Source organism: Barbus barbus (assembly GCF_936440315.1).
Source record: "Barbus barbus genome assembly, chromosome: 35".
Lineage (NCBI taxonomy): Eukaryota > Metazoa > Chordata > Actinopteri > Cypriniformes > Cyprinidae > Barbus > Barbus barbus.
Window position 1 is genome coordinate 19194122 of NC_136763.1, and position 21942 is coordinate 19216063.

The 21942-nt window shown below is 36.8% G+C and overlaps 1 protein-coding gene across 2 annotated transcripts in view; it reads left to right on the top strand.

Annotated features, from left to right (window-relative positions):
* mast3b (microtubule associated serine/threonine kinase 3b) overlaps positions 1-21942 on the top strand; it is a 45493-nt gene that overhangs the window by 4337 nt on the left and 19214 nt on the right. Inside the window, exons 1-11 of one of the 2 annotated variants that reach the window (XM_079393407.1) lie at positions 4720-4851; positions 5445-5527; positions 7041-7116; positions 7819-7897; positions 8214-8371; positions 12215-12290; positions 12367-12576; positions 21162-21263; positions 21353-21485; positions 21584-21654; positions 21748-21836. In XM_079393407.1, the coding sequence (XP_079249533.1) occupies positions 4766-4851; positions 5445-5527; positions 7041-7116; positions 7819-7897; positions 8214-8371; positions 12215-12290; positions 12367-12576; positions 21162-21263; positions 21353-21485; positions 21584-21654; positions 21748-21836 (1163 nt within the window). In that variant the 5' untranslated portion in view covers positions 4720-4765. Of the gene's footprint in view, positions 1-4719; positions 4852-5444; positions 5528-7040; positions 7117-7818; positions 7898-8213; positions 8372-12214; positions 12291-12366; positions 12577-21161; positions 21264-21352; positions 21486-21583; positions 21655-21747; positions 21837-21942 lie in introns of those variants that run through there. The other variant, XM_079393406.1, reaches the window with a different exon arrangement.

Here is a 21942-nt window from a genome sequence, read left to right on the forward strand (position 1 = left end):
CTGCAGAGAGACAGAACTGTCTCCAGTTAGTCAGCATGACAAACATATCTTATTGTTTTTTCATTTAATGGGACCTACACTCATACAGTCGTGGTCAGAATTATTGGCACCCTTGGTAAATATGATCAAAGAAGGCTCTGAAAATAAACCTGCATTATTAATCCTTTTGATCTTTTATTTAAAAAAAAAAAATCACAAAAATCGAACCTTTCATTGAACTAAAACAATTGAAAATGGGGGAAAATCTCATTATGAATTAATGTTTTTCTCAAATACACGTTGGACACAATTATTGGTACCCCTAGAAATTCTTATGAGTAAAATATCTCTGAAGTATATTCCCATTCATATTTACAATTATGAACATGAAATTATCCAGCCATGGCTTCCTGTTTCACAGAAATATAAATATGAGGGAAAACAAAGCCCAAATTCCCTTAATCATCATCACAATAAGAAAAACCAAAGAATATATTTCTGATGTGCAGCAAAAGATAATTGAGCTTCACAAATTAGTGAAGTGGCTTTAAGAAAAGAGCTAGAGCAGTGAAAATTCTCATTTCCACCGTCAGGGCAATAATTAAGAATTTCCAATCAACAGAAAATGTTATGAATCTGCCTGGAAGAGGACGTGTGTCTATCGTCCTAATGCACGGTGAGGAGGAGAGTTTGAGTGGCTAAAGACTCTCCAAGGACCACAGCTGGAGAATTGTAGAGAAAGGTTGAGTCTTGGGGTCAGAAAACCTTTAAAAAAATGGTCAAACATCACCACATGTTGTTTGGGAGGGTTTCAAGGAAAATTCTCCTAGCTCATCCAAAAACAAACTCCAGCATATTCAGTTATCAGACACGACTGGAACTTCAAATGGGACTGGCTTCTATGGTCAGATATAACCAAAAATGAGCTTTTTAGCAGCAAACATTCAAGATGGGTTTGGTGCACACAGGGATAAAAAAAAAAAAGTACCCCATGTTTACAATGACATATACTGCTGTATTTTTGATGTTGTGGGCCTATATTTCTGCTGGAGGTCCTGGACATCTTGTTTAGACATCATGACATCATGGATTCTATCAAATACCAACAGATAAAAAAATCAACAAGTGACTGACTCCTTATCCGACTTGAAATCTTATAATGGGCCATTTTTGGATCTTCCAACCGTACAATAATCCAAACACAAACCTCAAAAACAACACAAATATGGGTCACTGGGCATAAAACCAAGCTTCTGCTGGCCATTCCAGTCCTCTGACCTGAACCCTAGAAAATGAGTGAAGTGAACTGAAGAGAAGAAGCACCAACATGGAGCTGTGAATCTAAAGGGTCTGGAGTGATTCTGGATGAAGGAATGGTCTCTGATCTCTTGTCGGGTGTTCTCTAACCTCATCAGGCATTATAGGAGAAAATTTAGAGATGTTAAACTGACAAATGAAGGTTTCAAAAAGTATTGAATAAAAGGGTGCTGTTAATTGTGGCCAATGTGTATTAGAGAAAAACATTTATTTCATAATGATATTTCCCCCCATTTTAAATTCTTTTTATCTATCTAGAATATTATTCATGTTAACAATATATTTAAAATAAAGAATATAAAAAAAATGAATTGCTAAAAATGAAATTAATTTTAAAAAATCATTAAATATACATTATATTTGATGGTCTGTTTTGACTAACTCGCTCTTGAAAATGTAATGCCACTTGAAAAAACACTTCTATGACAAATACCAACAAAAAAAGTTTTTATGTATCATATTACATGAGCTCTCACATGAAGATTTGACATCACTGAGAATGCCTATAGATCAAGGTTCCTCAAATCTTCCCCTGGAGGTCCAATCTGCTGCAGACTTTAGCTCCAATCCTGATCAAACTCATCTACCTGTGATTTTCTAATGATCTTGAAGACACTGCTTAGCATGCTCAGGTGTGTTTGATTAGGGTTAGAGCTAAACTCTGCAGGAATGGTCCAGATTTGAGGATCCCTGTTATAGATCATACCATCTTTGAGATCCACTATATCTTCCATCATATTCACTTAACATGCATATACACTCATCTAAAGGATTATTAGGAACACCTGTTAAATTTCTCATTAATGCAATTATCTAATCAACCAATCACATGGCAGTTGCTTCAATGCATTTAGGGGTGTGGTCCTGGTCAAGACAATCTCCTGAACTCCAAACTGAATGTCAGAATGGGAAAGAAAGGTGATTTAAGCAATTTTGAGCGTGGCATGGTTGTTGGTGCCAGACGGGCCGGTCTGAGTATTTCACAATCTGCTCAGTTACTGGGATTTTCACGCACAACCATTTCTAGGGTTTACAAAGAATGGTGTGAAAAGGGGAAAACATCCAGTATGCGGCAGTCCTGTGGGCGAAAATGCCTTGTTGATGCTAGAGGTCAGAGGAGAATGGGCCGACTGATTCAAGCTGATAGAAGAGCAACTTTGAGTGAACTAACCACTCGTTACAACCGAGGTATGCAGCAAAGCATTTGTGAAGCCACAACACGCACAACCTTGAGGCGGATGGGCTACAACAGCAGAAGACCCCACCGGGTACCACTCATCTCCACTACAAATAGGAAAAAGAGGCTACAATTTGCACGAGCTCACCAAAATTGGACGGTTGAAGACTGGAAAAATGTTGCCTGGTCTGATGAGTCTCGATTTCTGTTGAGACATTCAGATGGTAGAGTCAGAATTTGGCGTAAACAGAATGAGAACATGGATCCATCATGCCTTGTTACCACTGTGCAGGCTGGTGGTGGTGGTGTAATGGTGTGGGGATGTTTTCTTGGCACACTTTAGGCCCCTTAGTGCCAATTGGGCATCGTTTAAATGCCACGGCCTACCTGAGCATTGTTTCTGACCATGTCCATCCCTTTATGACCACCATGTACCCATCCTCTGATGGCTACTTCCAGCAGGATAATGCACCATGTCACAAAGCTCGAATCATTTCAAATTGGTTTCTTGAACATGACAATGAGTTCACTGTACTAAAATGGCCCCCACATTCACCAGATCTCAACCCAATAGAGCACCTTTGGGATGTGGTGGAACGGGAGCTTCGTGCCCTGGATGTGCATCCCACAAATCTCCATCAACCGCAAGATGCTATCCTATCAATATGGGCCAACATTTCTAAAGAATGCTTTCAGCACCTTGTTGAATCAATGCCACGTAGAATTAAGGCAGTTCTGAAGGCGAAAGGGGGTCAAACACAGTATTAGTATGGTGTTCCTAATAATCCTTTAGGTGAGTGTATTTAGAAGATGCAGAGTTGATATTTCTATGACAATTGTCAACAAAAAAATGTATATTAAAAAAATATATATATTTTCTTTATATAATTATTATATTATTAATATTTTTAACAGAAATTGTAAATCGTTATATGTGTGTGGTACACACACACACACACACACAAATAAAAAAAAAAGAATATATATATATAAATATACACGCACATGCACATACACACAGGGCTCGGTACTTACAAATTGTAGTCTGTTAATTACATTACAAAAATTGTAGTTAGTAATGTAATGCATTACATTACACATTTTAGGTAATATAATTAGACTACTTTTGATTACTTGTACACTTTTAACCTAACTCATTTATCTTTAAATAGGATAATATTGTACCATATTGATATTAAAATTCAAAGAAAATATATTTAATTCGTTATTAAGAACATAAATTGAATTATCATTACATTATGTCAAGGTTTCCCAAACACTTTGTGAAGGAACTGCAGGGTGTTTGTGAGTTTAATGAAAAGCTATTAATTAATCATAAAAATTTAAAAATTAAAATAAATAATTTTAAAATGACATCAATCAAAATAACACTTACTAAAAAATGAAAAACTAAAAAGACCTGCATGTCTTGTCATGTAGGCATTTTAGACAGGAAATTGTAAAAGATGAAAAGAATTAGGGAGAATCAATAAATTATGAATAATTTCCATCAATTATGAATAATTTATTGCTATTGTGTGAATATATGTAATCAAGTAAACAATAAAAAAGTAACTGTAGTCTGATTACAAGTACTACATTTTTGGAATCTGATTACATAATCCAGATTACATGTAATCCGTTACTTAATACCCAACTCTTTTTATTTTGACTAGCTCTCACGTCTCTGGGGAAACGCTTACATTGGGTCATACCATCTTTGAGTTTCACCATGTCTTCCATTTAATTCGCTCAAAATACAAAAATATATATTTTGAAGATGCTGAGTTACTCTTTCTACGACAAAACGAAGTTATTAGTCCGTCAAAAAGGACATCTTTTACTCAGACCCAGAGCTAACACACGGTTTAGACTCCGCTCCCCCTCTTCACAGCGAGATGGTACATCCCAAGCTTATCACCCGGCAATCAATCAACACTAGAGAAACAACCACAACATAGCATCTTACCTACAAACATGGACTCGCTCCTGATATCCGCCGCAAGTCGCTTTTTGGAAAGTGAATAGTTAAACTTTGTGCCAGTTCGAGGCGATATCGGAAGATGATTGAACCAGAATGTGGACGTCTAACGTTAAACTTTTACCAAGTTACACGGCGAGTCCAGGCAAACAGCAGCAGCGTGTCACTCAAAGAGCAGAGATGAACCAATACGAGCCAAACGAGTTTCTCCAGTCAAGAGGCGGACTCATGAAACGCAAGGGGGTTCGACTCTAGTTCTGTAACTTAGCTCGGTGTTGCTTGGACAGCTGGCACTGTAATCGTCTGCGATTATGTCTGATCCAAGTTCCTGGAGCGCGTTGCCTGGCAGCAGCAAAGCTCATTTTGTCACGGGCGCGATGCTCAAACGATCCAAAAGGTAACATGCGATATCAGACGAGACGTGCACGAGCAAAACTTTCTAATGTGTTAACTTTTGACTCGTCACGTGGGCATTTATTCGTCTATTTATGTAATCATACTGTGGAGTTTACGGTAATGCTATGGTTGTGTCTCAAAACATAGTGTGTTCTTTACCTAGACTGCATTTTAGTGTCTAGTGAAGAATGGCGCACTATAATAGTGCGATGGTTGCATGGCTTGTTGGTGTTGATGGTGGCATAGTGAAATATCTGTATGCACTGATAGACATCTGTAGCTGCAGACCAGCAAGAGATGAAGGTGAAATGCATGACTCTGAAAGAGGTGTTTGGTGAGCAATACATGCACAACTTGAGTCTCTCAATGCATATGACAGCTGTGTTGAAGGACACCACCTCTGATGAGCCTGCAGATGTTGCAGAATTACTCGTAGGATTATTCTCAAATCAAAAAAGCGACGTTATTGAGAGCGTGCTGATCATTAAATCCTTTGTCACTTTCTTTGTTAACTTCACCGTCGACCATAAAGGCTGGGCTGGATTATGTTGAAAGGTTTTTAATAATCCCTCTCCTCTTGTTTGTGTGTTGCAGCTGTCGCAGCAGTAATAGAAAGAGCCTTGGTGTTGGAACGCCATCGCCCACCCGCCCTCTTTCACCTCTGTCTGCCCACACAGGTAATACTCGCCGTCACATGACACCCGCTCTAGGACAGCTGACATTGAGCTGGTCTGTGACCGTTGAGAGGTTGACGTAACTGGCGCAACATAAGCCTGTCCACTCCTCACCCTTTTGTCTCTTACCACACTGCTTCAAGGGTTTACTTCATCACCCCCCCCCCCCCCAAAAAATTTGAGAAGTCCAAACCTGTATGCTGTTATTTTTTCCTGCAGAACACAAAAGGAGAAGAGTGTCTTCACTCAGCAGTTTGTCAGTAACCATATCTATCGACTACAAAAATGACACAAAAGCACAATTAAAGTCAATCATATATCTTTCAATATTGTGTTATAGGTTTGTTTGAGGAAAAGACGGATGCTTAAACCATTTTGCATTGGTAATCTTCCTCGACAGTGATTGGACCATTTGATTAGTGACTTTAACTTGAGAAATGAATTAGTTACAAAATGATGAATCATGATTAAACTATGATTTGATCACAGATCTGCTTGAGTGATTTGTTCATGAATCATCAGAATAATTTATTATCAAATCAGATGAATGAGTTGTTTGTGAATCTTCTGAACCATTTACTCATGATTCGGCTGAACCGTTTGCTTGTGATTCGGTTGCTTGCAAATTAGCTGGGTGATTTGTCCAAGAGTCAGATAAGTTATTCACAAATCGGACCGAATAACGTAGATAAAGGCATGGTTCACCTAAAAATGAAAATTCTGTAATTAACTACACATCCGTTCAAAACTTGTAAGACCTTCGTTCATTTTAGGAACACAAATTAAGATATTTTTGATGAAATCCGAGAGCTTTCTGACCTTGCATAGACAGCAACGCAACTACCACGTTAAAGGCCCAGAAAGGTAGTAAGGACATTATTAAAATAGGCCTTGAATGTGTGTGGTTGCGTTGCTGTCACTGCAAGGTCAGAAAGCGCTCGGATTTCATAAACAATATCTTAATTTGTGTTCCGAAGATGAACAAAGGTCTTATGGGTTTGGAACAACATGAGGGTGAGTAATTAATTTTCATTTTTGGGTTAGCTATCCCTTTGACTAAATTCATTAGCTATAGCTCATCAATTTGGTTTTTAAATTTTACATATGTGTGTCATTTTGGCATGAATAATGACTGTTTTCAAACTGGTTTTCCTGGAGCAGACAAACACATAGCCTGGTGGAGCCAGTTTGCCATGTTGGGCTGCTTAAACAAAGTTGGTTGCACCACTGTGTTTAAACTTTTTTTTTTTTTTTGGGACGTCAGCCTACGAAATGGCTTACTTATAGCCGTCTCTGCTTATTAAGCTCGGAGAAGATATTTCAAAACATTGAAAAAATTACACACGTCAGCTTTAACATAGACAGTGAATCAGACACGCATTATTGTTCTGAAAGGAGATAAATGTCCTAAAGTGTGTGATTTGTGAAATATCTGAGGTCATCGGACGTCTATTAAATCCTCTAGCTTACGTAACACTGTGTGCTCTGTTGAAATTTCCTCTTGTTCCCCTTCCAGCTACCAGCAGCCCTTTGGACAGCCCACGAAATGTGTCCACTGCTATTTGCTCTCTCAACTTCCCTTTCGTCCGCAGGTAGACAAATGCTCTTTATCATGTTTTTTTGTTCATTAGATAGATGACAGACCAGCATTCTGGATATTCCTCAGCATTTACCACATTGTTATCTAAGTGTCAGGTTCACATTATGTACAGTTGACTCATTTATTCTTATTAATCTTTCTATATAGAGCTCACTAAGCGTGTCGCCTATTTTCTCTCTCTTCATCCCTCTTTATTTCTTCTCAGCCACCTGGCTCGAGCTGACAGGTAGCCAATCTCTTTTTCACACAATGACGAGGCCGAACCTCAATCACTTTATGTATTTCTTGGACTCTGTGTACTCTTTATAAACTTCCTGTTATTTTTTTTAATTTTATTTTATTTTTTGCCTTGATGCTTTGCGTCACCATTTTTAAAAATGATTCATAATTTTTTGCTATAAATATAGGCTTTAATGCTGATATTGAAATAAATAATTGTGTGCGAGATATCATTTCTGCCAACCTCTGAACGCAAATTTAGCTTTCTTTTTATTTGAAAGGGTATGTCAGAAGCTGTTAATTGAAGAACTCTAAAGGTGACTTTATATTAGCGGTGGTCCATATTACAGATGTAATTATAAATAATAGCAATAGTAATTGTGATGATTATTTAATTTGTTGTGGGCTGACATAAAGTTTTAAGTGATGGAATATCATTCTGTCTCCTGAAATGCTCTTTCTTTTCTCTCGGCAGAGTGGAAGGGAGACGGTGGTCCCTGGCTTCACTTCCATCCTCAGGTTACGGGACCAACCCTCCCAGCTCAACCGTTTCAGTATGTCTCTCTCATTCAACTACAAATAAATCTTGTTTGTTCCATGAAAATAAAATGACGAGCATTTCATTTGAAATAACAAGTGGTTGCATAAAAAGACAGAACTCTCCATTAAATCCGTTTAATAGTAAAAGATCAAAGCAGGTGGAAATGTTGCTGTATGATCAGCTCTGTGAAACATTCTCATATTTCTGCAGACCTAGACAATTACTGATAGGTTTAAAGGATGTTTTTTTAAAGTAAAAATGGGACTGTTTTACGCTCGTTGTGGCCATGCATTTTTGATGGATTTATATGTTTGTTGGTTGCTTTGCAGTCATCTTCCTCATCTCAAGAACGACTGCACCAGCTTCCATACCAACCCACACAGGACGAGCTTCATTTCCTGTTCAAACACTTCCGAAGTTCGGAGAGCATGACTGATGAAGATGGCCGGCCCTCCCCGTTTATACGACCCCGGTCACGTAGCCTTAGGTAAACAAAAACACACATGCGCCCATTAATTGCAGAGTAGGATGTCTGTTTGCATTTCATTAATATGGCTATTAGGGTTTAATCATTTCTTGACCTGATTTAGAGTTTATTATATCTGCATTGACTATATCATACCTAGACCAGTTTATGGGGGAAATTAGAGTCTCAGTCTGGCTTGCATCATTTCCTGACTCCATTATTGTCATCTAATATTGATAAAGTTAATGAAATGGCAAAAAATGAAATAAAATGCAATGGATGTAATGTGTATAGTAAATTTATTTTAAATGTAATACTAAAGGAAAATTTCACCCAGAAGTTCTCATTATTTGCGTTGTTCAAAACCCAAATTACTTTTTTTTGCATAATGCAAGTACTTTTCCATGTTTTTTTTTCCATGCATTTCCAATAAATAAGAACTTTTGGAAAAACATTCCAAATTTAAGAAGATATTTTGAAATTGTAACACCCAGCCTATTCAGCTTTTGTTTTCCGATTACAAGTTGCACTGATTTGGTTCAACTTTTTGACTCAATCTGAATTTGATCGCTATTTTGTGACTTCTGAAAACTTGGAATACATATTTTTAAAGGGATAGTTCACCCAAAAATGAAAAATCTATCATTTACTCTCCCTCAAGTTGTTCCAAACCTGTATGCGTTCCTTTCTTCTGTTGAACACAAAAGAAGATATTTTAAAGAGTGCTGGTAAACAAACAGTTGTTGATCCCAATAGATTTCCATATTCTATATTATGAAAAAAATACTATGGAATACAATGCTATCCAGAAACTGCTTGGTTTTGTGTTCCGCAGAAGAAAGAAATTCATGCAGATGTAGAACAGCTTGAGGATGAGTTAGGGCTGTCAAAATGGCTGAAAAACTAAATTCGAATTTTGTATTTAAATATCAAAATTCAAATTATATTCACGGAAATTATAAGCACGGAAAACCAATCACAAGAGTAACGTTACTTTTTTCCATTTAAAAACATGAGATGCAGTGGAATGGGGAAAGACCCATCCCACCATACATTTTTGAGACATGTTTTTTCAAAGTTGAACTTACAATAATTTTAAATGGCTTATATCCGACTCTCTTGCGCGAGAACGGTGGTAGATGTCCCTCTAGAAAATGCGCAAAATATGCGTTCTGGGTGAACGGCTTGATTTCATTTTTGACGTTAACAACATCATCTCCGCATTGATATTCTCTTTTTCTGCAGTATTATTTTTTGAGACCAATTTTTTTTATTTTATTTAAAGCCAAACTCAAAAAAAAAAAAATTCAAATAAATAACATACATGAACATACAAAAACTGCAGTTTGGGGAAGCCGATACATGCAAACAGAAGTGTCCCCAAGGGGACAGACAAAGTCCATGCAGCAATTTCAGATGGATCATCTGTTGATCTGGGCTCTTCGAGGATGATGTGATTGTCTCCCAAATCTGATCAGAAAACAAAGTTCGTAAGTCACCACTGATATCCTTAGACCAGATAGTTGTTATGGACAATGGTCTGCATGATTGTACGAGGAGAAAAGAGCAAACAACTGAAGCAGAAACTGAATTATCAGTTAGGATCAGGGAGAATTACTTTTCTCAAGGGATGTACAGGCAATTCTGTCAGCGTTATCACCATTTCTGTCTAAAATGGAAATATTTAAATTTCTTCAAACAGTTATCAAAACACCTTTAGTTGTATTGTCAGATGCAATAATAAATATTACGATGTGGTCTCTTTTGCTGCGACTATGAACATCATCCTTCCACAAATGTGACCCTGGACCACAAAACCAGTCTTAAGTGTCAATTTTTCGATTTATACATCATCTGAAAGCTGAATAAATAAGCTTTCCATTGATGGATGGTTTGTTAGGATCGGACAATATGTGGCCGAGATACAAATATTTCAATATCTGGAATTTGAGGATGCCAAAAAAATAAAAATTGAGAAAATCGCCTTTAAAGTTGTCCAAATGAAGTCCTTAGCAATGCATGTTACTAATCAAAAATTAAGTTTAAATCTAGCACTCTCTATTCTAATTTTATTTTATCTGTCTCTTTATAAAAATAAAAAAAATAATTAATAATAATATTTATCTGTACTGCGTTAGGCTAACTGAGACTTGTAATAGCACTTGCACGTTGTTGCTTCTTATGTCCTCATTTGTAAGTCGCTTTGGATAAAAGCGTCTGCTAAATGACTAAATAAAAATAAAATAAATGTTTTGTATTTTTTCCTTTGACAGCTCTAGGATGAGTGAATGATGAAAGAATTTTCTTTTTTGGGTGAAATGTCTATTTTAAAGAGCCCTTTTTGATATTTCTTTGTTGCCTTTGTACCCTTTTTTTGTAGCATGACAGCCTAAATCCCCCATTCATTGTAACTGTATCAAAAAGAACAACCAGAAAGAAAGCCATATGGGTTTGAAATGATGTGAGGATGAGTAAATCATGACAGATTTTTCATTTTTGGGTGAACAATCTCTTTCAGTGCTGTTTGTTGCCAGACTGAGTGGACTCCTGACTAATAGGAATATCCAGGCTTTCCCCATCAAAACGAAACAAAAGGAGCGTTTTTGTTTTGCAAAAGAACCTCCCTTGAGGCTGAGTCAGAGAAGAGACAGCTTTCACTATGGTATAATTGAACACTGGGGTTTGAAATTTGCATCTGGCTAGTCAATATGTAGGAGGAAGTCTGAAGTAGAAACTAAAATCTGATGAGGGTTTTTTGTGTTTGACGCCTATTCTGAGCGAGTCTACAGACTGCAGTGCAATGCCTCACCTTTAGCCCACATCTCTGCAGGATTCAGAGGTTTAGATGTCCACCCACAATGCTTCACGCTTCAAACAGGGTGCTTGCGCAAACAAAACACTGCTCACTTGGTTTTTGAAAGGAGAGGATAGTGGGTATGTTTGTCAGTAAAGTATTTAACCAGCAATCTACAAAATGGCAGTTTTCATTAGTTATGCAATGGCATATTTTCTTCCAAAACAGCCATTTTTGGTTTTGAGCCAAAATAGTTTTGAAGTGCCAAAATCATTAAAAATGACAGAAATGTTTAATTAGCATTTCTGTGATGGCACATTTTGATCATGCCAGTGTCTATTTTGTGACGCAACGTGGATAAACTGTAAACATGTCAGCTGTGCAAATGCTAGTCCTGAATTAACAATATCGATTTCTTGTTTTTAATCGATACTGATATGGATTCTTAAATCTCAAGAGACATCTTTTGCTATTTTCTGTTGATGTGTGAACCTCACTAAACTTTATTTGTAGTGTCTGCTATCCAATAATCGCAATAAGCCTTTACGCTTTGCTTTTAATATAAAATATGAAATATAATATGAAATATCACAAAATACAAACAATAAATGGAGTTTTGGCACTCTTTAATGTGGTGTGACAGATTGCTGTAGCGTCTCAGTTCAAGCGGCAACCATTCATATCTTCCTCTTTACTACTAGTTATAGCAAGAAAAAAAACATTAATGAACATCAGAATGTATGCTGCGTTATATTACAGATTTATTATACTTTTATTTAACCTGCTGTATTCATTATTTAATGTATGATTGAATAGTCATGAAAAAGTTTACAACCATTGTTTAAATGTTCATATTTCTAAAAAGAAATTGGAGTAGAATCATAATTCTATTATTAAAAATTTGACACAAACTGCCTTATGTGCAATTTAAATATTTGTACAACTCAGTTTTTATTTGATTATGGATTATTAAACATTTATTTTCGGGTTCGGTTTTCGGCTGAGTGCATCCTGAGTTTTTTTCAGTCCAGTGCTTCATTAGTTGTCATCTGTGTTTCTCCTTGTTTTAGCCCTGGACGAACTGGCAGCTCCTTTGATAATGAAATTATAATGATGAATCATGTCTATAAGGAACGCTTTCCAAAGGTATGTATCGCCAACAGATTATTTCCAGTTTTTACTCTACAAATCTGAGACGCCTAATGTTCTCTCTGCTGTGCAGGCCACCGCTCAGATGGAGGAGCATTTGCTGGAAGTCATCAGGCAGTTTTCCCCAGACAGCACCCTACCACTGGGAGATGGCGTCTTGGGATTTATCCAGCACCAGTTGGTGGAGTTGGCCAGGGACTGTCTGGATAAATCCCAGAAGGGCCTGGTCACATCTCTGTACTTCATGGAGCTGCAGGATAAACTGGAAAAAATGCTGCATGAGGTGAGGCTGGAATTTCTGAAAATATCTTTCCAGTTCAGTGAATCCAGACAATTGTTTTGGTATGAGACTTTGTTGATGTTGGAGAAGTGGCCTGGTAGGAAGTGCACAAGCTCTCACATGTGGTGATCCATGTACATAACTAAAGACAAAAACATATTACAGCTACATTCACCTGATCAGTACTTAGGATTGACAGTCATATTTACTAACAAATGGATTTCATATTAGTTTTGTATCATTACGGACAGGGGCAACATATACTTAACGAACAGGTAACTGAAGTCAGTCCCACTGAAGATTGGAATCTTATTGGAATTTTTTGTAGACATTTTTAATCATTATAAAAAAAGTTATTAACTTTCTAAATGTTTTTTTTATTTTTTTTAAATATAAAAAATATTTTATTCATATTTATTTTTTACAGATTTCTTGAAATATAAATCTTAATTATAGAGTTTTTGTGGAGTTGCACCATATACACCTGCGTTGTCATAAAGGTCAAATTATCTCATTTTAGAGCTGTTTTGACTTATTTTTTTTTTTCTTTTGTGAAGGTTTTGGGGGTACCACATGACTTTGATTTGGCATGCAAAAGTGTGAATAATATAATAATATTGATATTTAATAAGATTAAAATAGTAATAAAGTGAAGTTGTTTTGTTAAAATATTTTCTAACAAATATTAAAGGGTTAGTTCACGCAAAAATTTAAAATTAGCCTGATTTATTCACCCTCAAGGCATCCTAGGTGTACATGACTTTCTTCTTTCAGATGAATCCAATCGGAGTTACATTAAAAATTGTCCTTGCTCTTCCAAACTTTATAATGGCGGTGGGTGTTTTTTTTCAACAGTCCAAAAGAAGTCAAATAAAGCGCATCCATCCATAATAAACCGTGCCTCACATGGCTCCGGGGGATGGATAAAGACCTCCTGTAGCGAATCGATGTGGTTTTGTAAGAAAAAAAATCCATATTTAAAATGTTATAAACAATTTTCTCTCACTTCCACTAGCTATCATACGTGCAAGCTATTGCGGGCGTTTGATGTAATACAGGGCGTTTAAGAAATACAGTACTAAAAATCCTCTGTATATTTTTGTGGTAGTATACTTTTTCAGTGCACTAAAAATCAATTTAAATATCAGTTGTATTTAATATGCTTTTGCAATTGCACTGAAGTACCACTGAAGTAGAAATATACTTATAATCAGTGTATTTATAGCGTATAACTTTTACAATTTTATTTAGCGCAACAAATAAGAATGTACTACAAATGTACTTTCTTGCAGAGATGGGCGCTCGAGTCGCATTTTTAGAGACTTCATACTTGACTCGACTTGAGGAAAAGGACTTGTGAATATTTTAAAAGCAACTCAAGTCTTTTATCCTTAAATACTTATATAACTGATATTCAAACGGCGGACCGCATCCACACCCCGGCATCCATCCAGACTTCGAGTCGTAAAAGCAGCACCATTTTAATTGAGCAGCGTGTCAAAACAGCGGAGCGTATCACATAACAAGCGCTCAGGGTAGTTTATGGCGAATATCTTTCAGAGCTATATCCTCTAGTATTTTTTTATCTAAAGCCAAACGTGCTTTATTCAAGCCCCTTCAGTTCTGTGTTCTCTCTCTCACTCTCTCTCTCTCTATCTCTCTAGCTCTCTCTCCATCTCTCTATCTCTCTCTCTTAACAACAACAGAAACACTGTGAGCAGCAAAATTATTGATTACTTTCACTAGAACACATGCAGAAGATGTATTTATTTTTCTTACTATATATTTATCTATAACCTATGACTCTGACTGTTCAAACCAGATGTGACAAGACGTTTCTGATCTACATTTAGCATTATTAATCTGTAGGCTAAGAACATTTCAAAAGAATCATGTAATTATAATTAAAATTGTTGTTAGATTGCTAGGATAGAACTTAAACTTTGAAACTACTAGTTATTTTTCTTTTCTGGTCCAGATGAGAACGTTTTGATTATTGTAGCTACATTGTTTTTAGTAGATCATGCTTTTTATGTAAAATATGAAAATGGTATAGATTTCAGGAGGAAAACCCTGAACAGTATTTTTGTTTTTTTTTCTGTCACATGGCCTTGCATGTATCTAAATGTATAAATGCATGTAAAAATGTACTTTTAAAAAAAATATATTTATTTTTGTCCGGACCCCTGCTTGGAAGAAAATATAGAGGCCGTGCCTCTTGGAACTTTAATTGAATACCCCTGACTTGTATCATAAAGAAATACTTTATTTGTGGTTTTGTAATATCTGTGTCACAAGCTATTTCCTTATGTGTCATGGTAGATCAGACTCTTTTTATAAAATTTGATTACAAAAAAACTGTTTTGAACATAGTAATGGATTAAAACATAAGTAACAGGCTGGATGTATGTTAACCTTACATCTTAACACCTCTTTGTTTTTTACAAAGCAGATCATAGATCATATATTTTGTCTATAGCCTATGAAACCGCTTTGGAAATAGGAAGATTTCAATACATGAGGATTCTGAATGGGATTTTTTTTATTGAGCCATTAAATGACTTGAGACTCGACTCGGACTCGTGAGCAAAGACTTCAGACTTGACTCAGTTAAAGACTTGTGAAAATTTCCGCTTTCTTGTATTCCCAACCTGATGAGCAGAAATCTGCAAGCTGAAATCTCTTTATTTGCGCTTATGTGAAAGTGCAAGAATTCTGTTAAAGTTTAGTAATCATGGTTATACTTTTGAGCAAAATAATTGGGATTATCTCTTCGTTTAACCACTATTGTTCAGCCCTAGTCAGTCAGTTAGTTAAAGAATGTGATATGTATGTATTGGAAAAAAAGTTTAGGTTTTAAGGTCCTTGCGCACTGAAATTTTCATATGCGATTTTTCCGTATCATCCTAAAAATTTGTCACACACAGAAACCTTGTACACTGAGTCTGATGCATATTAATTAACCCGTTGCGAAAAAATTCATAAAACAATACAAAGTGGAGTCTTCTAGCGGTGAGGATGATTTTGTTGTCGTCTTTCCTCTTAAAAAGAGAGAAAGAAAGAAAGAGGAGTATTCAATAGGGTCTGGCTGCAGACTTGCACTCTCAGTACTGGCATCATCTTACTCCATTATGCCGCATTATCGCATGTTTTGCGGTATGGGAGGAAAATACTATATACATATTCATTATGTCTGCAGCTAGACCCTTCTCGGAGTATTGGGTCAATCCAATTCTGAGATATAGAGAGGGATTTCAACCTCCTTATTAAGGAGTTGTGGGATTATCACGGGCGATTCAAAGTTTACTTCAGGATGTCATTGGCTCAGTTTGATGCTTTGCTTTCGATACTGGAGCCACATACTAAAAAGACCACCAATTTCTGTAAGCTCAGTGTGCAAGAACAGTGCTTTGTGCTGCGAGACGAAGTGGATCAACTTGTCAGACACCATTCTGTATTTTGGCTTTTGCTTGTACGGTGTCTCTGAATTGTCAAAACGCCTCTCAAAATGCTTGCTACAAATGCAGAAAATCAAACCCGGTCCAATTATTTTTTTTGATGGATGGATGAAAGTTTCGGAGGCAGTGTGGAAACATGATTGACATAATGTGAAGTCATATTTACTTTTTAACGTGCAAAAATTTCGAACATTTCGAATGACCTTTACTTCGAAAAACCTTTAACCCAGAAATTGCTGGTAGATGTCACAAATAATCACACTTTTGCTAGTTTAAAGATGGGAAAAACGGTCGGCGTGCCCGGTGCATGGTCTAAAAGGGGTTTCCCTATTCTCTTAATGAATAATGGGTGTGTTTTTGGGCATAACGTGCAATAAATCAATCAAGAGTCTCATCTCCCATTCCCTTCAAGAGCGAGTTGCACTCGCGCCATGGCGGATTCGCTATTTAAACGACGGAATTGTAAGACGCAAAGACTGAACCCGTCTCCATAGAGGAAACCGATCTGCTCATGTGCGAGGAAATAGGTAGCCTAATTCTGGACGCAATGGCTATCCATTATGACGTAGGCTTTTTTATATTTATGTAGCCTATACAATAATATTCTTTTATATTGTAATCCTTAAATTTAATATTTGGCATGTTTGTGTGCTCCTGTGTGTAATAAGCAGAGTATACGCGTGGTTTGAACCTGCCTATAGGTGCATATTACAAACGCACTCTTTAACTAACAAAAAATAATAATTGCGCCATTGACTTTAGGTCATGTTTCAGTTGGTCAATGGAGCAGTCCATTTCAGCTGCCTCAAAATAGCAACGCACCAAAAATGCGCCTGAACACACCTCATTTTCAGACCAGCACACCCTTGATCGCACAAAAGGGCACAAATGCATTTGCTATTTAAACAATGTGGTGCAGGACGTGAAAATGGTAACTGCGTTGTGCTGAAATTAGCAAAATACACTTGCATCGTGCCTGGCGCTGCATTGCGCCAGATCTATAATAGGGCCCATTGAATAAAACATGAAACCATTTCGAAGTAGAAAACCTGTAGTAAAACCTACTTCAGACTCCAATCTTTGTTTCATTTACGACTTTGCAAAAACATTTTTTATATCTGTGTGCCACAAGTTTTAATCTAGCTTGACTTTGGTTGAATTGTCGTATGCACGAACAATCATATTCTGCTGCTTTAGCCGATGTCAGCTTGGTAATGCTGTCCTTTTCTGATTATGCCAAAGCCAACAGGTGGTCCGAGATGGTGGTTGTGGTTTGGCAGGAATATCAGGCTGACGTGACATCAGGGCACGGCTGGGTTCTGTCACTGCTGTTGTTAGTGTGCTGCTGCTGCTGGCTTTAAGGAGCCAGAAGCATCACATATTCTCAAAAGAAACTGTGACCATTTCCCCTAATAAGTGTGAAATTCACCTCTTCCCCCAGGGTATTTTTACTATATAAATACTTTCAGATTTTTTACACCCAGAAAAATAAGAGCAACCTCAAGCTGCGTGCATTTGCATACATGTGAGCGTTTGCGTGCGTGTGTAATTGCACATGTCGTTTCGTGTATAAATGTGTGCGTACCCTGCAGCAGAGGGTTTGATTAGAAATATAGATCTCCCCGTTCAAGCTCCATGCTCATCTTTGCAACTACAGGGTGTTAGTTTCCATAGCAACTCTTACACCCACCCTGTATGTAGTGTTCAGACAACCCCAGGCGCTGTCAGATCGCTGCTGTGCGGTGGATGTCGTGCTCATAGATAAGGCTATTAAAGTGTTTCCCAATTCCCTTAGTCAGCGGTGCCAAGCGCAGGGCCCTGATGCTGCAGTCATGCTGCAGTTTTAACTGCTCTCTGTTTAATCATCAACCTGTTGTGATTGATGGTCGAATCCTGTGGTTTTGTGTTGATTGGTGGTTACATCAGTCCGCTCTATGCTGTTCCTCTGTCACTCTCTGCTCCCTTCTGGGATTGCATAGTCTTTGCTGCTTTATTTTCTCTGGCGTTATACTTAAAACTATTGGTGGACTTGTATGTTGCTGATTTATAAAGAGCAGGTTAAACAACGGCTGGTATAACGGCAAAAACGATTGCTGGATTTAAATGGTATTCATAGGGGTGGGTGATATGGCCTAAAATATTATTACAGTATTTTTAGCATATACAATATTGCAATTTTTATTTACCATTAATTGGGAAGGAAATGCTTTCCACATGTTTGTTAGACCTTGAGAATAAATGTCATCTTTTCACTATTAAACTCCTACCTTTTAATTTAGGGTCCCATGAAATCAATTGAACTTTTCAAAATTTTGCGTTTTCCATTAAATTTTTTTCTGAATTCTGTGTTTAATGATTTAATAGAAATGTATTATTAAAAAGTGTCTAATGAAATATATTAATAAAACAATCTATTTAAATAAATGTTTATAATGTAATCCAAAATTAATTTGCAACAAAACATTGCCTTTTTTTTTTTTTTTTTTGGGTCAAATAAGATGCTGCCCACCAGATCTGTGTAAATTAAAACATGAATGGTTGTATGATACTCCCTAAAAATAAAAGTAGCCTATTATTATTGTTTTGGAAAGTATAAAAAGTGTTATATATTTCTGTCATAATTGCTTCAAATTAAACTAAACTTTTAGTGAAGTATCAGTGTGTGTTTGGTTTCTCTCAAATAAAACGGTGAAGTGACTCTCAGAGCAGCTCTGGAGATAAAGTTTGTGTTCATGTCTCATATATTGATATATGAACTGTTTTTCAGTTTATTTACCAGTTTCATTAATTATTATCGAATGTTGCAAATAGAAACCCATCCTTGATCATAAATAGACTGCGGAAAATTTACATGTAAGCAGTAAGGACAGCTTAAAGCTGGGCATCATTATAAAGATCTGTGCTGCAAGGGCACAAGTCACAGTCGAGTCTGAGCTGCCATCTGCTTATGATGGAAAGAGACTCGCTGGCTGCAGTGCTAAAAAAGGAAACGGTTCATTGTTTTGATGTGATGGTTCGTGTCGAGTTAGAATCATCCATGTGTCCTCTTGCCGTGGCATTTGGCTGTCTGCGAAACATGAGTCACACATCTTATCTTGCTATGAGGCTCTTTAATGTCGATTTGATAGCATGTTTCCCTTACTTTGTTCGGCTTCATCAAATGCATAAAAATGCAGTAATTTTAGTTTTCGTAGGAGTCGTCTGACCGAGCATGATCCTTTGTTTACTCAGCTTTTCTCCTTAAGAGAGGAGACAGCAGCTCAAGATAGATTAAAAATGTTTTTATGTGCTCTTTCGCAGATGCTTGTTAAGGATATAATATTTGAATATGTCTCATCGTTTTGCTCGGTCTTTATATTTTGCCATCGAATGCATCTCAAATCCAGATTCTATGAGAATGCAGAGTTGATAAAAATTCACATGAGTGCCTAGAAAGGATTTGATCCTGTAGCACAAGTAGCTCATTACCTCCCACTCCCGCATCCCACAAGCCAGCAGATTCCCCGGCACAAGCAAGAAATAACATTCCAGTCACTTCACCAAATACTGTCCAGCGTTCAGAACGGATACAGTCGTCTTCTGTCTATTTGATGATCAGCACAGTATGCTGCTGGATTATTTTCCACCCGATCTCGGACTCTTTTAATTTAAATAGCCTTTTTAAAAGAGAAATTTTTACTTAGTAAGGTTGCATTTAAATTGATTAAAAGTGACAGCAAAGATTTACAAAAGCAAAGATTTCTATTTCAAATAAATGGTGTTCTTTTGAACTTTCTATTTATCAAAGAATCCTAAAAAAAGTATTAGTGTACACAAAAATATGAAACCGCACAATTGTTTTCAGCATTGATAATATTAAGAAATGTTTTTGAGCAGCAAATCTGCATATTCAAATGATTTCTGAAGGATCAAGTGACACTGATGACTGGAGACGTGATGCTGAAAATTCAGCTGTGCATCAAAGGAATAAGTTACTTTTTCAAAATAAATTCAAATGGAAAACTTTTTGAATCGTAATAATATTTCACAATATTACTGCTTTTACTGTAGAGTACAGAGTACTCTACAGTACCCGAGTAGTAGAGTACTGTAGAGTACGCATCATGTAGGCTACACTTTTTGTAATTCGTTTGGGCACCACAAGGTGTCACTGTGGCCTCAAGCTTACCCCTCGACTACGTAAAACACGCCGCCCTCATTACCCTACAGACAAAGAAATGTAGAAATAAATAAATGTGGAAATATTTAAATGTGGAAATAAATAAAAGTGGAAATAAAAGTGGAAATAAATGTATAAATAAATGTGGGAAAAAAATTAAAATACATAAGGAAATAAAATTCTAAATGTATTTATTTTTGCTTTTTTACTTTTGTATATTTGTTTATATATTTATATATTTTTGCTTCTTTTTTTTTTTTTTTACATTCCTTTTGTACATTTCTAATTATGGCAGGATTGGCGTTCCATAGCCACCTGCTATTAAACTGCAGAAGAACAAGATGCTGCAACTCTAAATTCATCCCCTTTATTGTTGTTAAAAATATAAATGTTAATATTATGAAAATTGCTAAAAATTTAGCTATTAGCTAAAAAACTAACATTTACCTCGGTAAAGCCATTCAGTGTATCTTTTTAATTAGCTAGAAAAAAACTCTGCACTTTATAATCTATATAATATAACTCTGTTTTCCTTTTTTTGCAAAATAGAAGTGCTAACTGTTTTGGTTAGTGACTTGAATTTGTTGTTTGGCCAAATATTTGCGTTTACTGAAATTTCAGTGCATCACTAACTATCTCTTTGTCCAAAATGAAACCCTTCCTTATTACATAGAATGCAAAGAGAGTAGTATATCTGATTCTGAATTCATAGCATTTGAAAAACAATAGGCAAAAAGTATGCAGATGACCTACTACTTCTGGTGACATACTGAAGTGATCATACTGACATACTGATCCCATGAGGCCACAGGCGAGGATTTATGAATAGGAATGAAGCAATGCAACTGATGTTGGTAGTTCTTGTGATAGTAACAGCTTTATACATATCACATACATGACACAACACTATTTCAGTAGATCAAGACAAGTCGTATAGTATCCCTTTAAAGGATTGTGTTTGTCTCGCTTAGGCTCTGGAGCGCTCAGAGAGTGAGGAGGTTTCAGTAATCACCCAGCTGGTGAAGAAGATCCTCATCATCATCTCACGACCCGCACGACTGCTGGAGTGTCTGGTGAGATTCTGCACCTACACTGATTCACAGGGAATATTCCTAACTGTCTGATATTCCCAAAACGGTGCTCCTGATTTTCACTTCCCTAGGAGTTTGACCCTGAGGAATTTTACCATCTTCTGGAAGCTGCAGAAGGTCACGCCAAAGTTGGCCAGGGCATCAAAACAGATATTCCCCGCTATATAATCAGCCAGCTTGGACTCAACCGAGATCCCCTTGATGGTGCGATTATCTGTTATTTATCTTGTGGTGGTTTTGTTTTGAAAGCCTGTCAGTTTCTCTTTGGCTCATGTCGTTGTGTCCTTCATCTCTTTTGACAGAAGTTGTGCAGCTCGAGGAGCAGTATGACTCTGGCCCCACACTGACGGTCGATTCTGAAGAATCCGCGGAGGTAAATGCACCTCAAAAAGAGCTGAAGCATTAAATAGCCTTGCTAGGTTTCGTAAGATGTCACTAATGATATGTCTCTTCCTGTTGCTTACAGCAGAATAAATCTTTACCCACACCACTACGAAGAAAACCGCTCGAGAGTGATTTTGAGACTCTTAAACTCATCAGCAATGGGGCCTACGGGTAAGCTAATCATATCATGACGACAGGTAAAAAAGTGATTACTATAGAAAGGCATAAGAGCATTTTTAGCTGGCAAAACATGATTTGAATGAGAACCCAGCTTTAA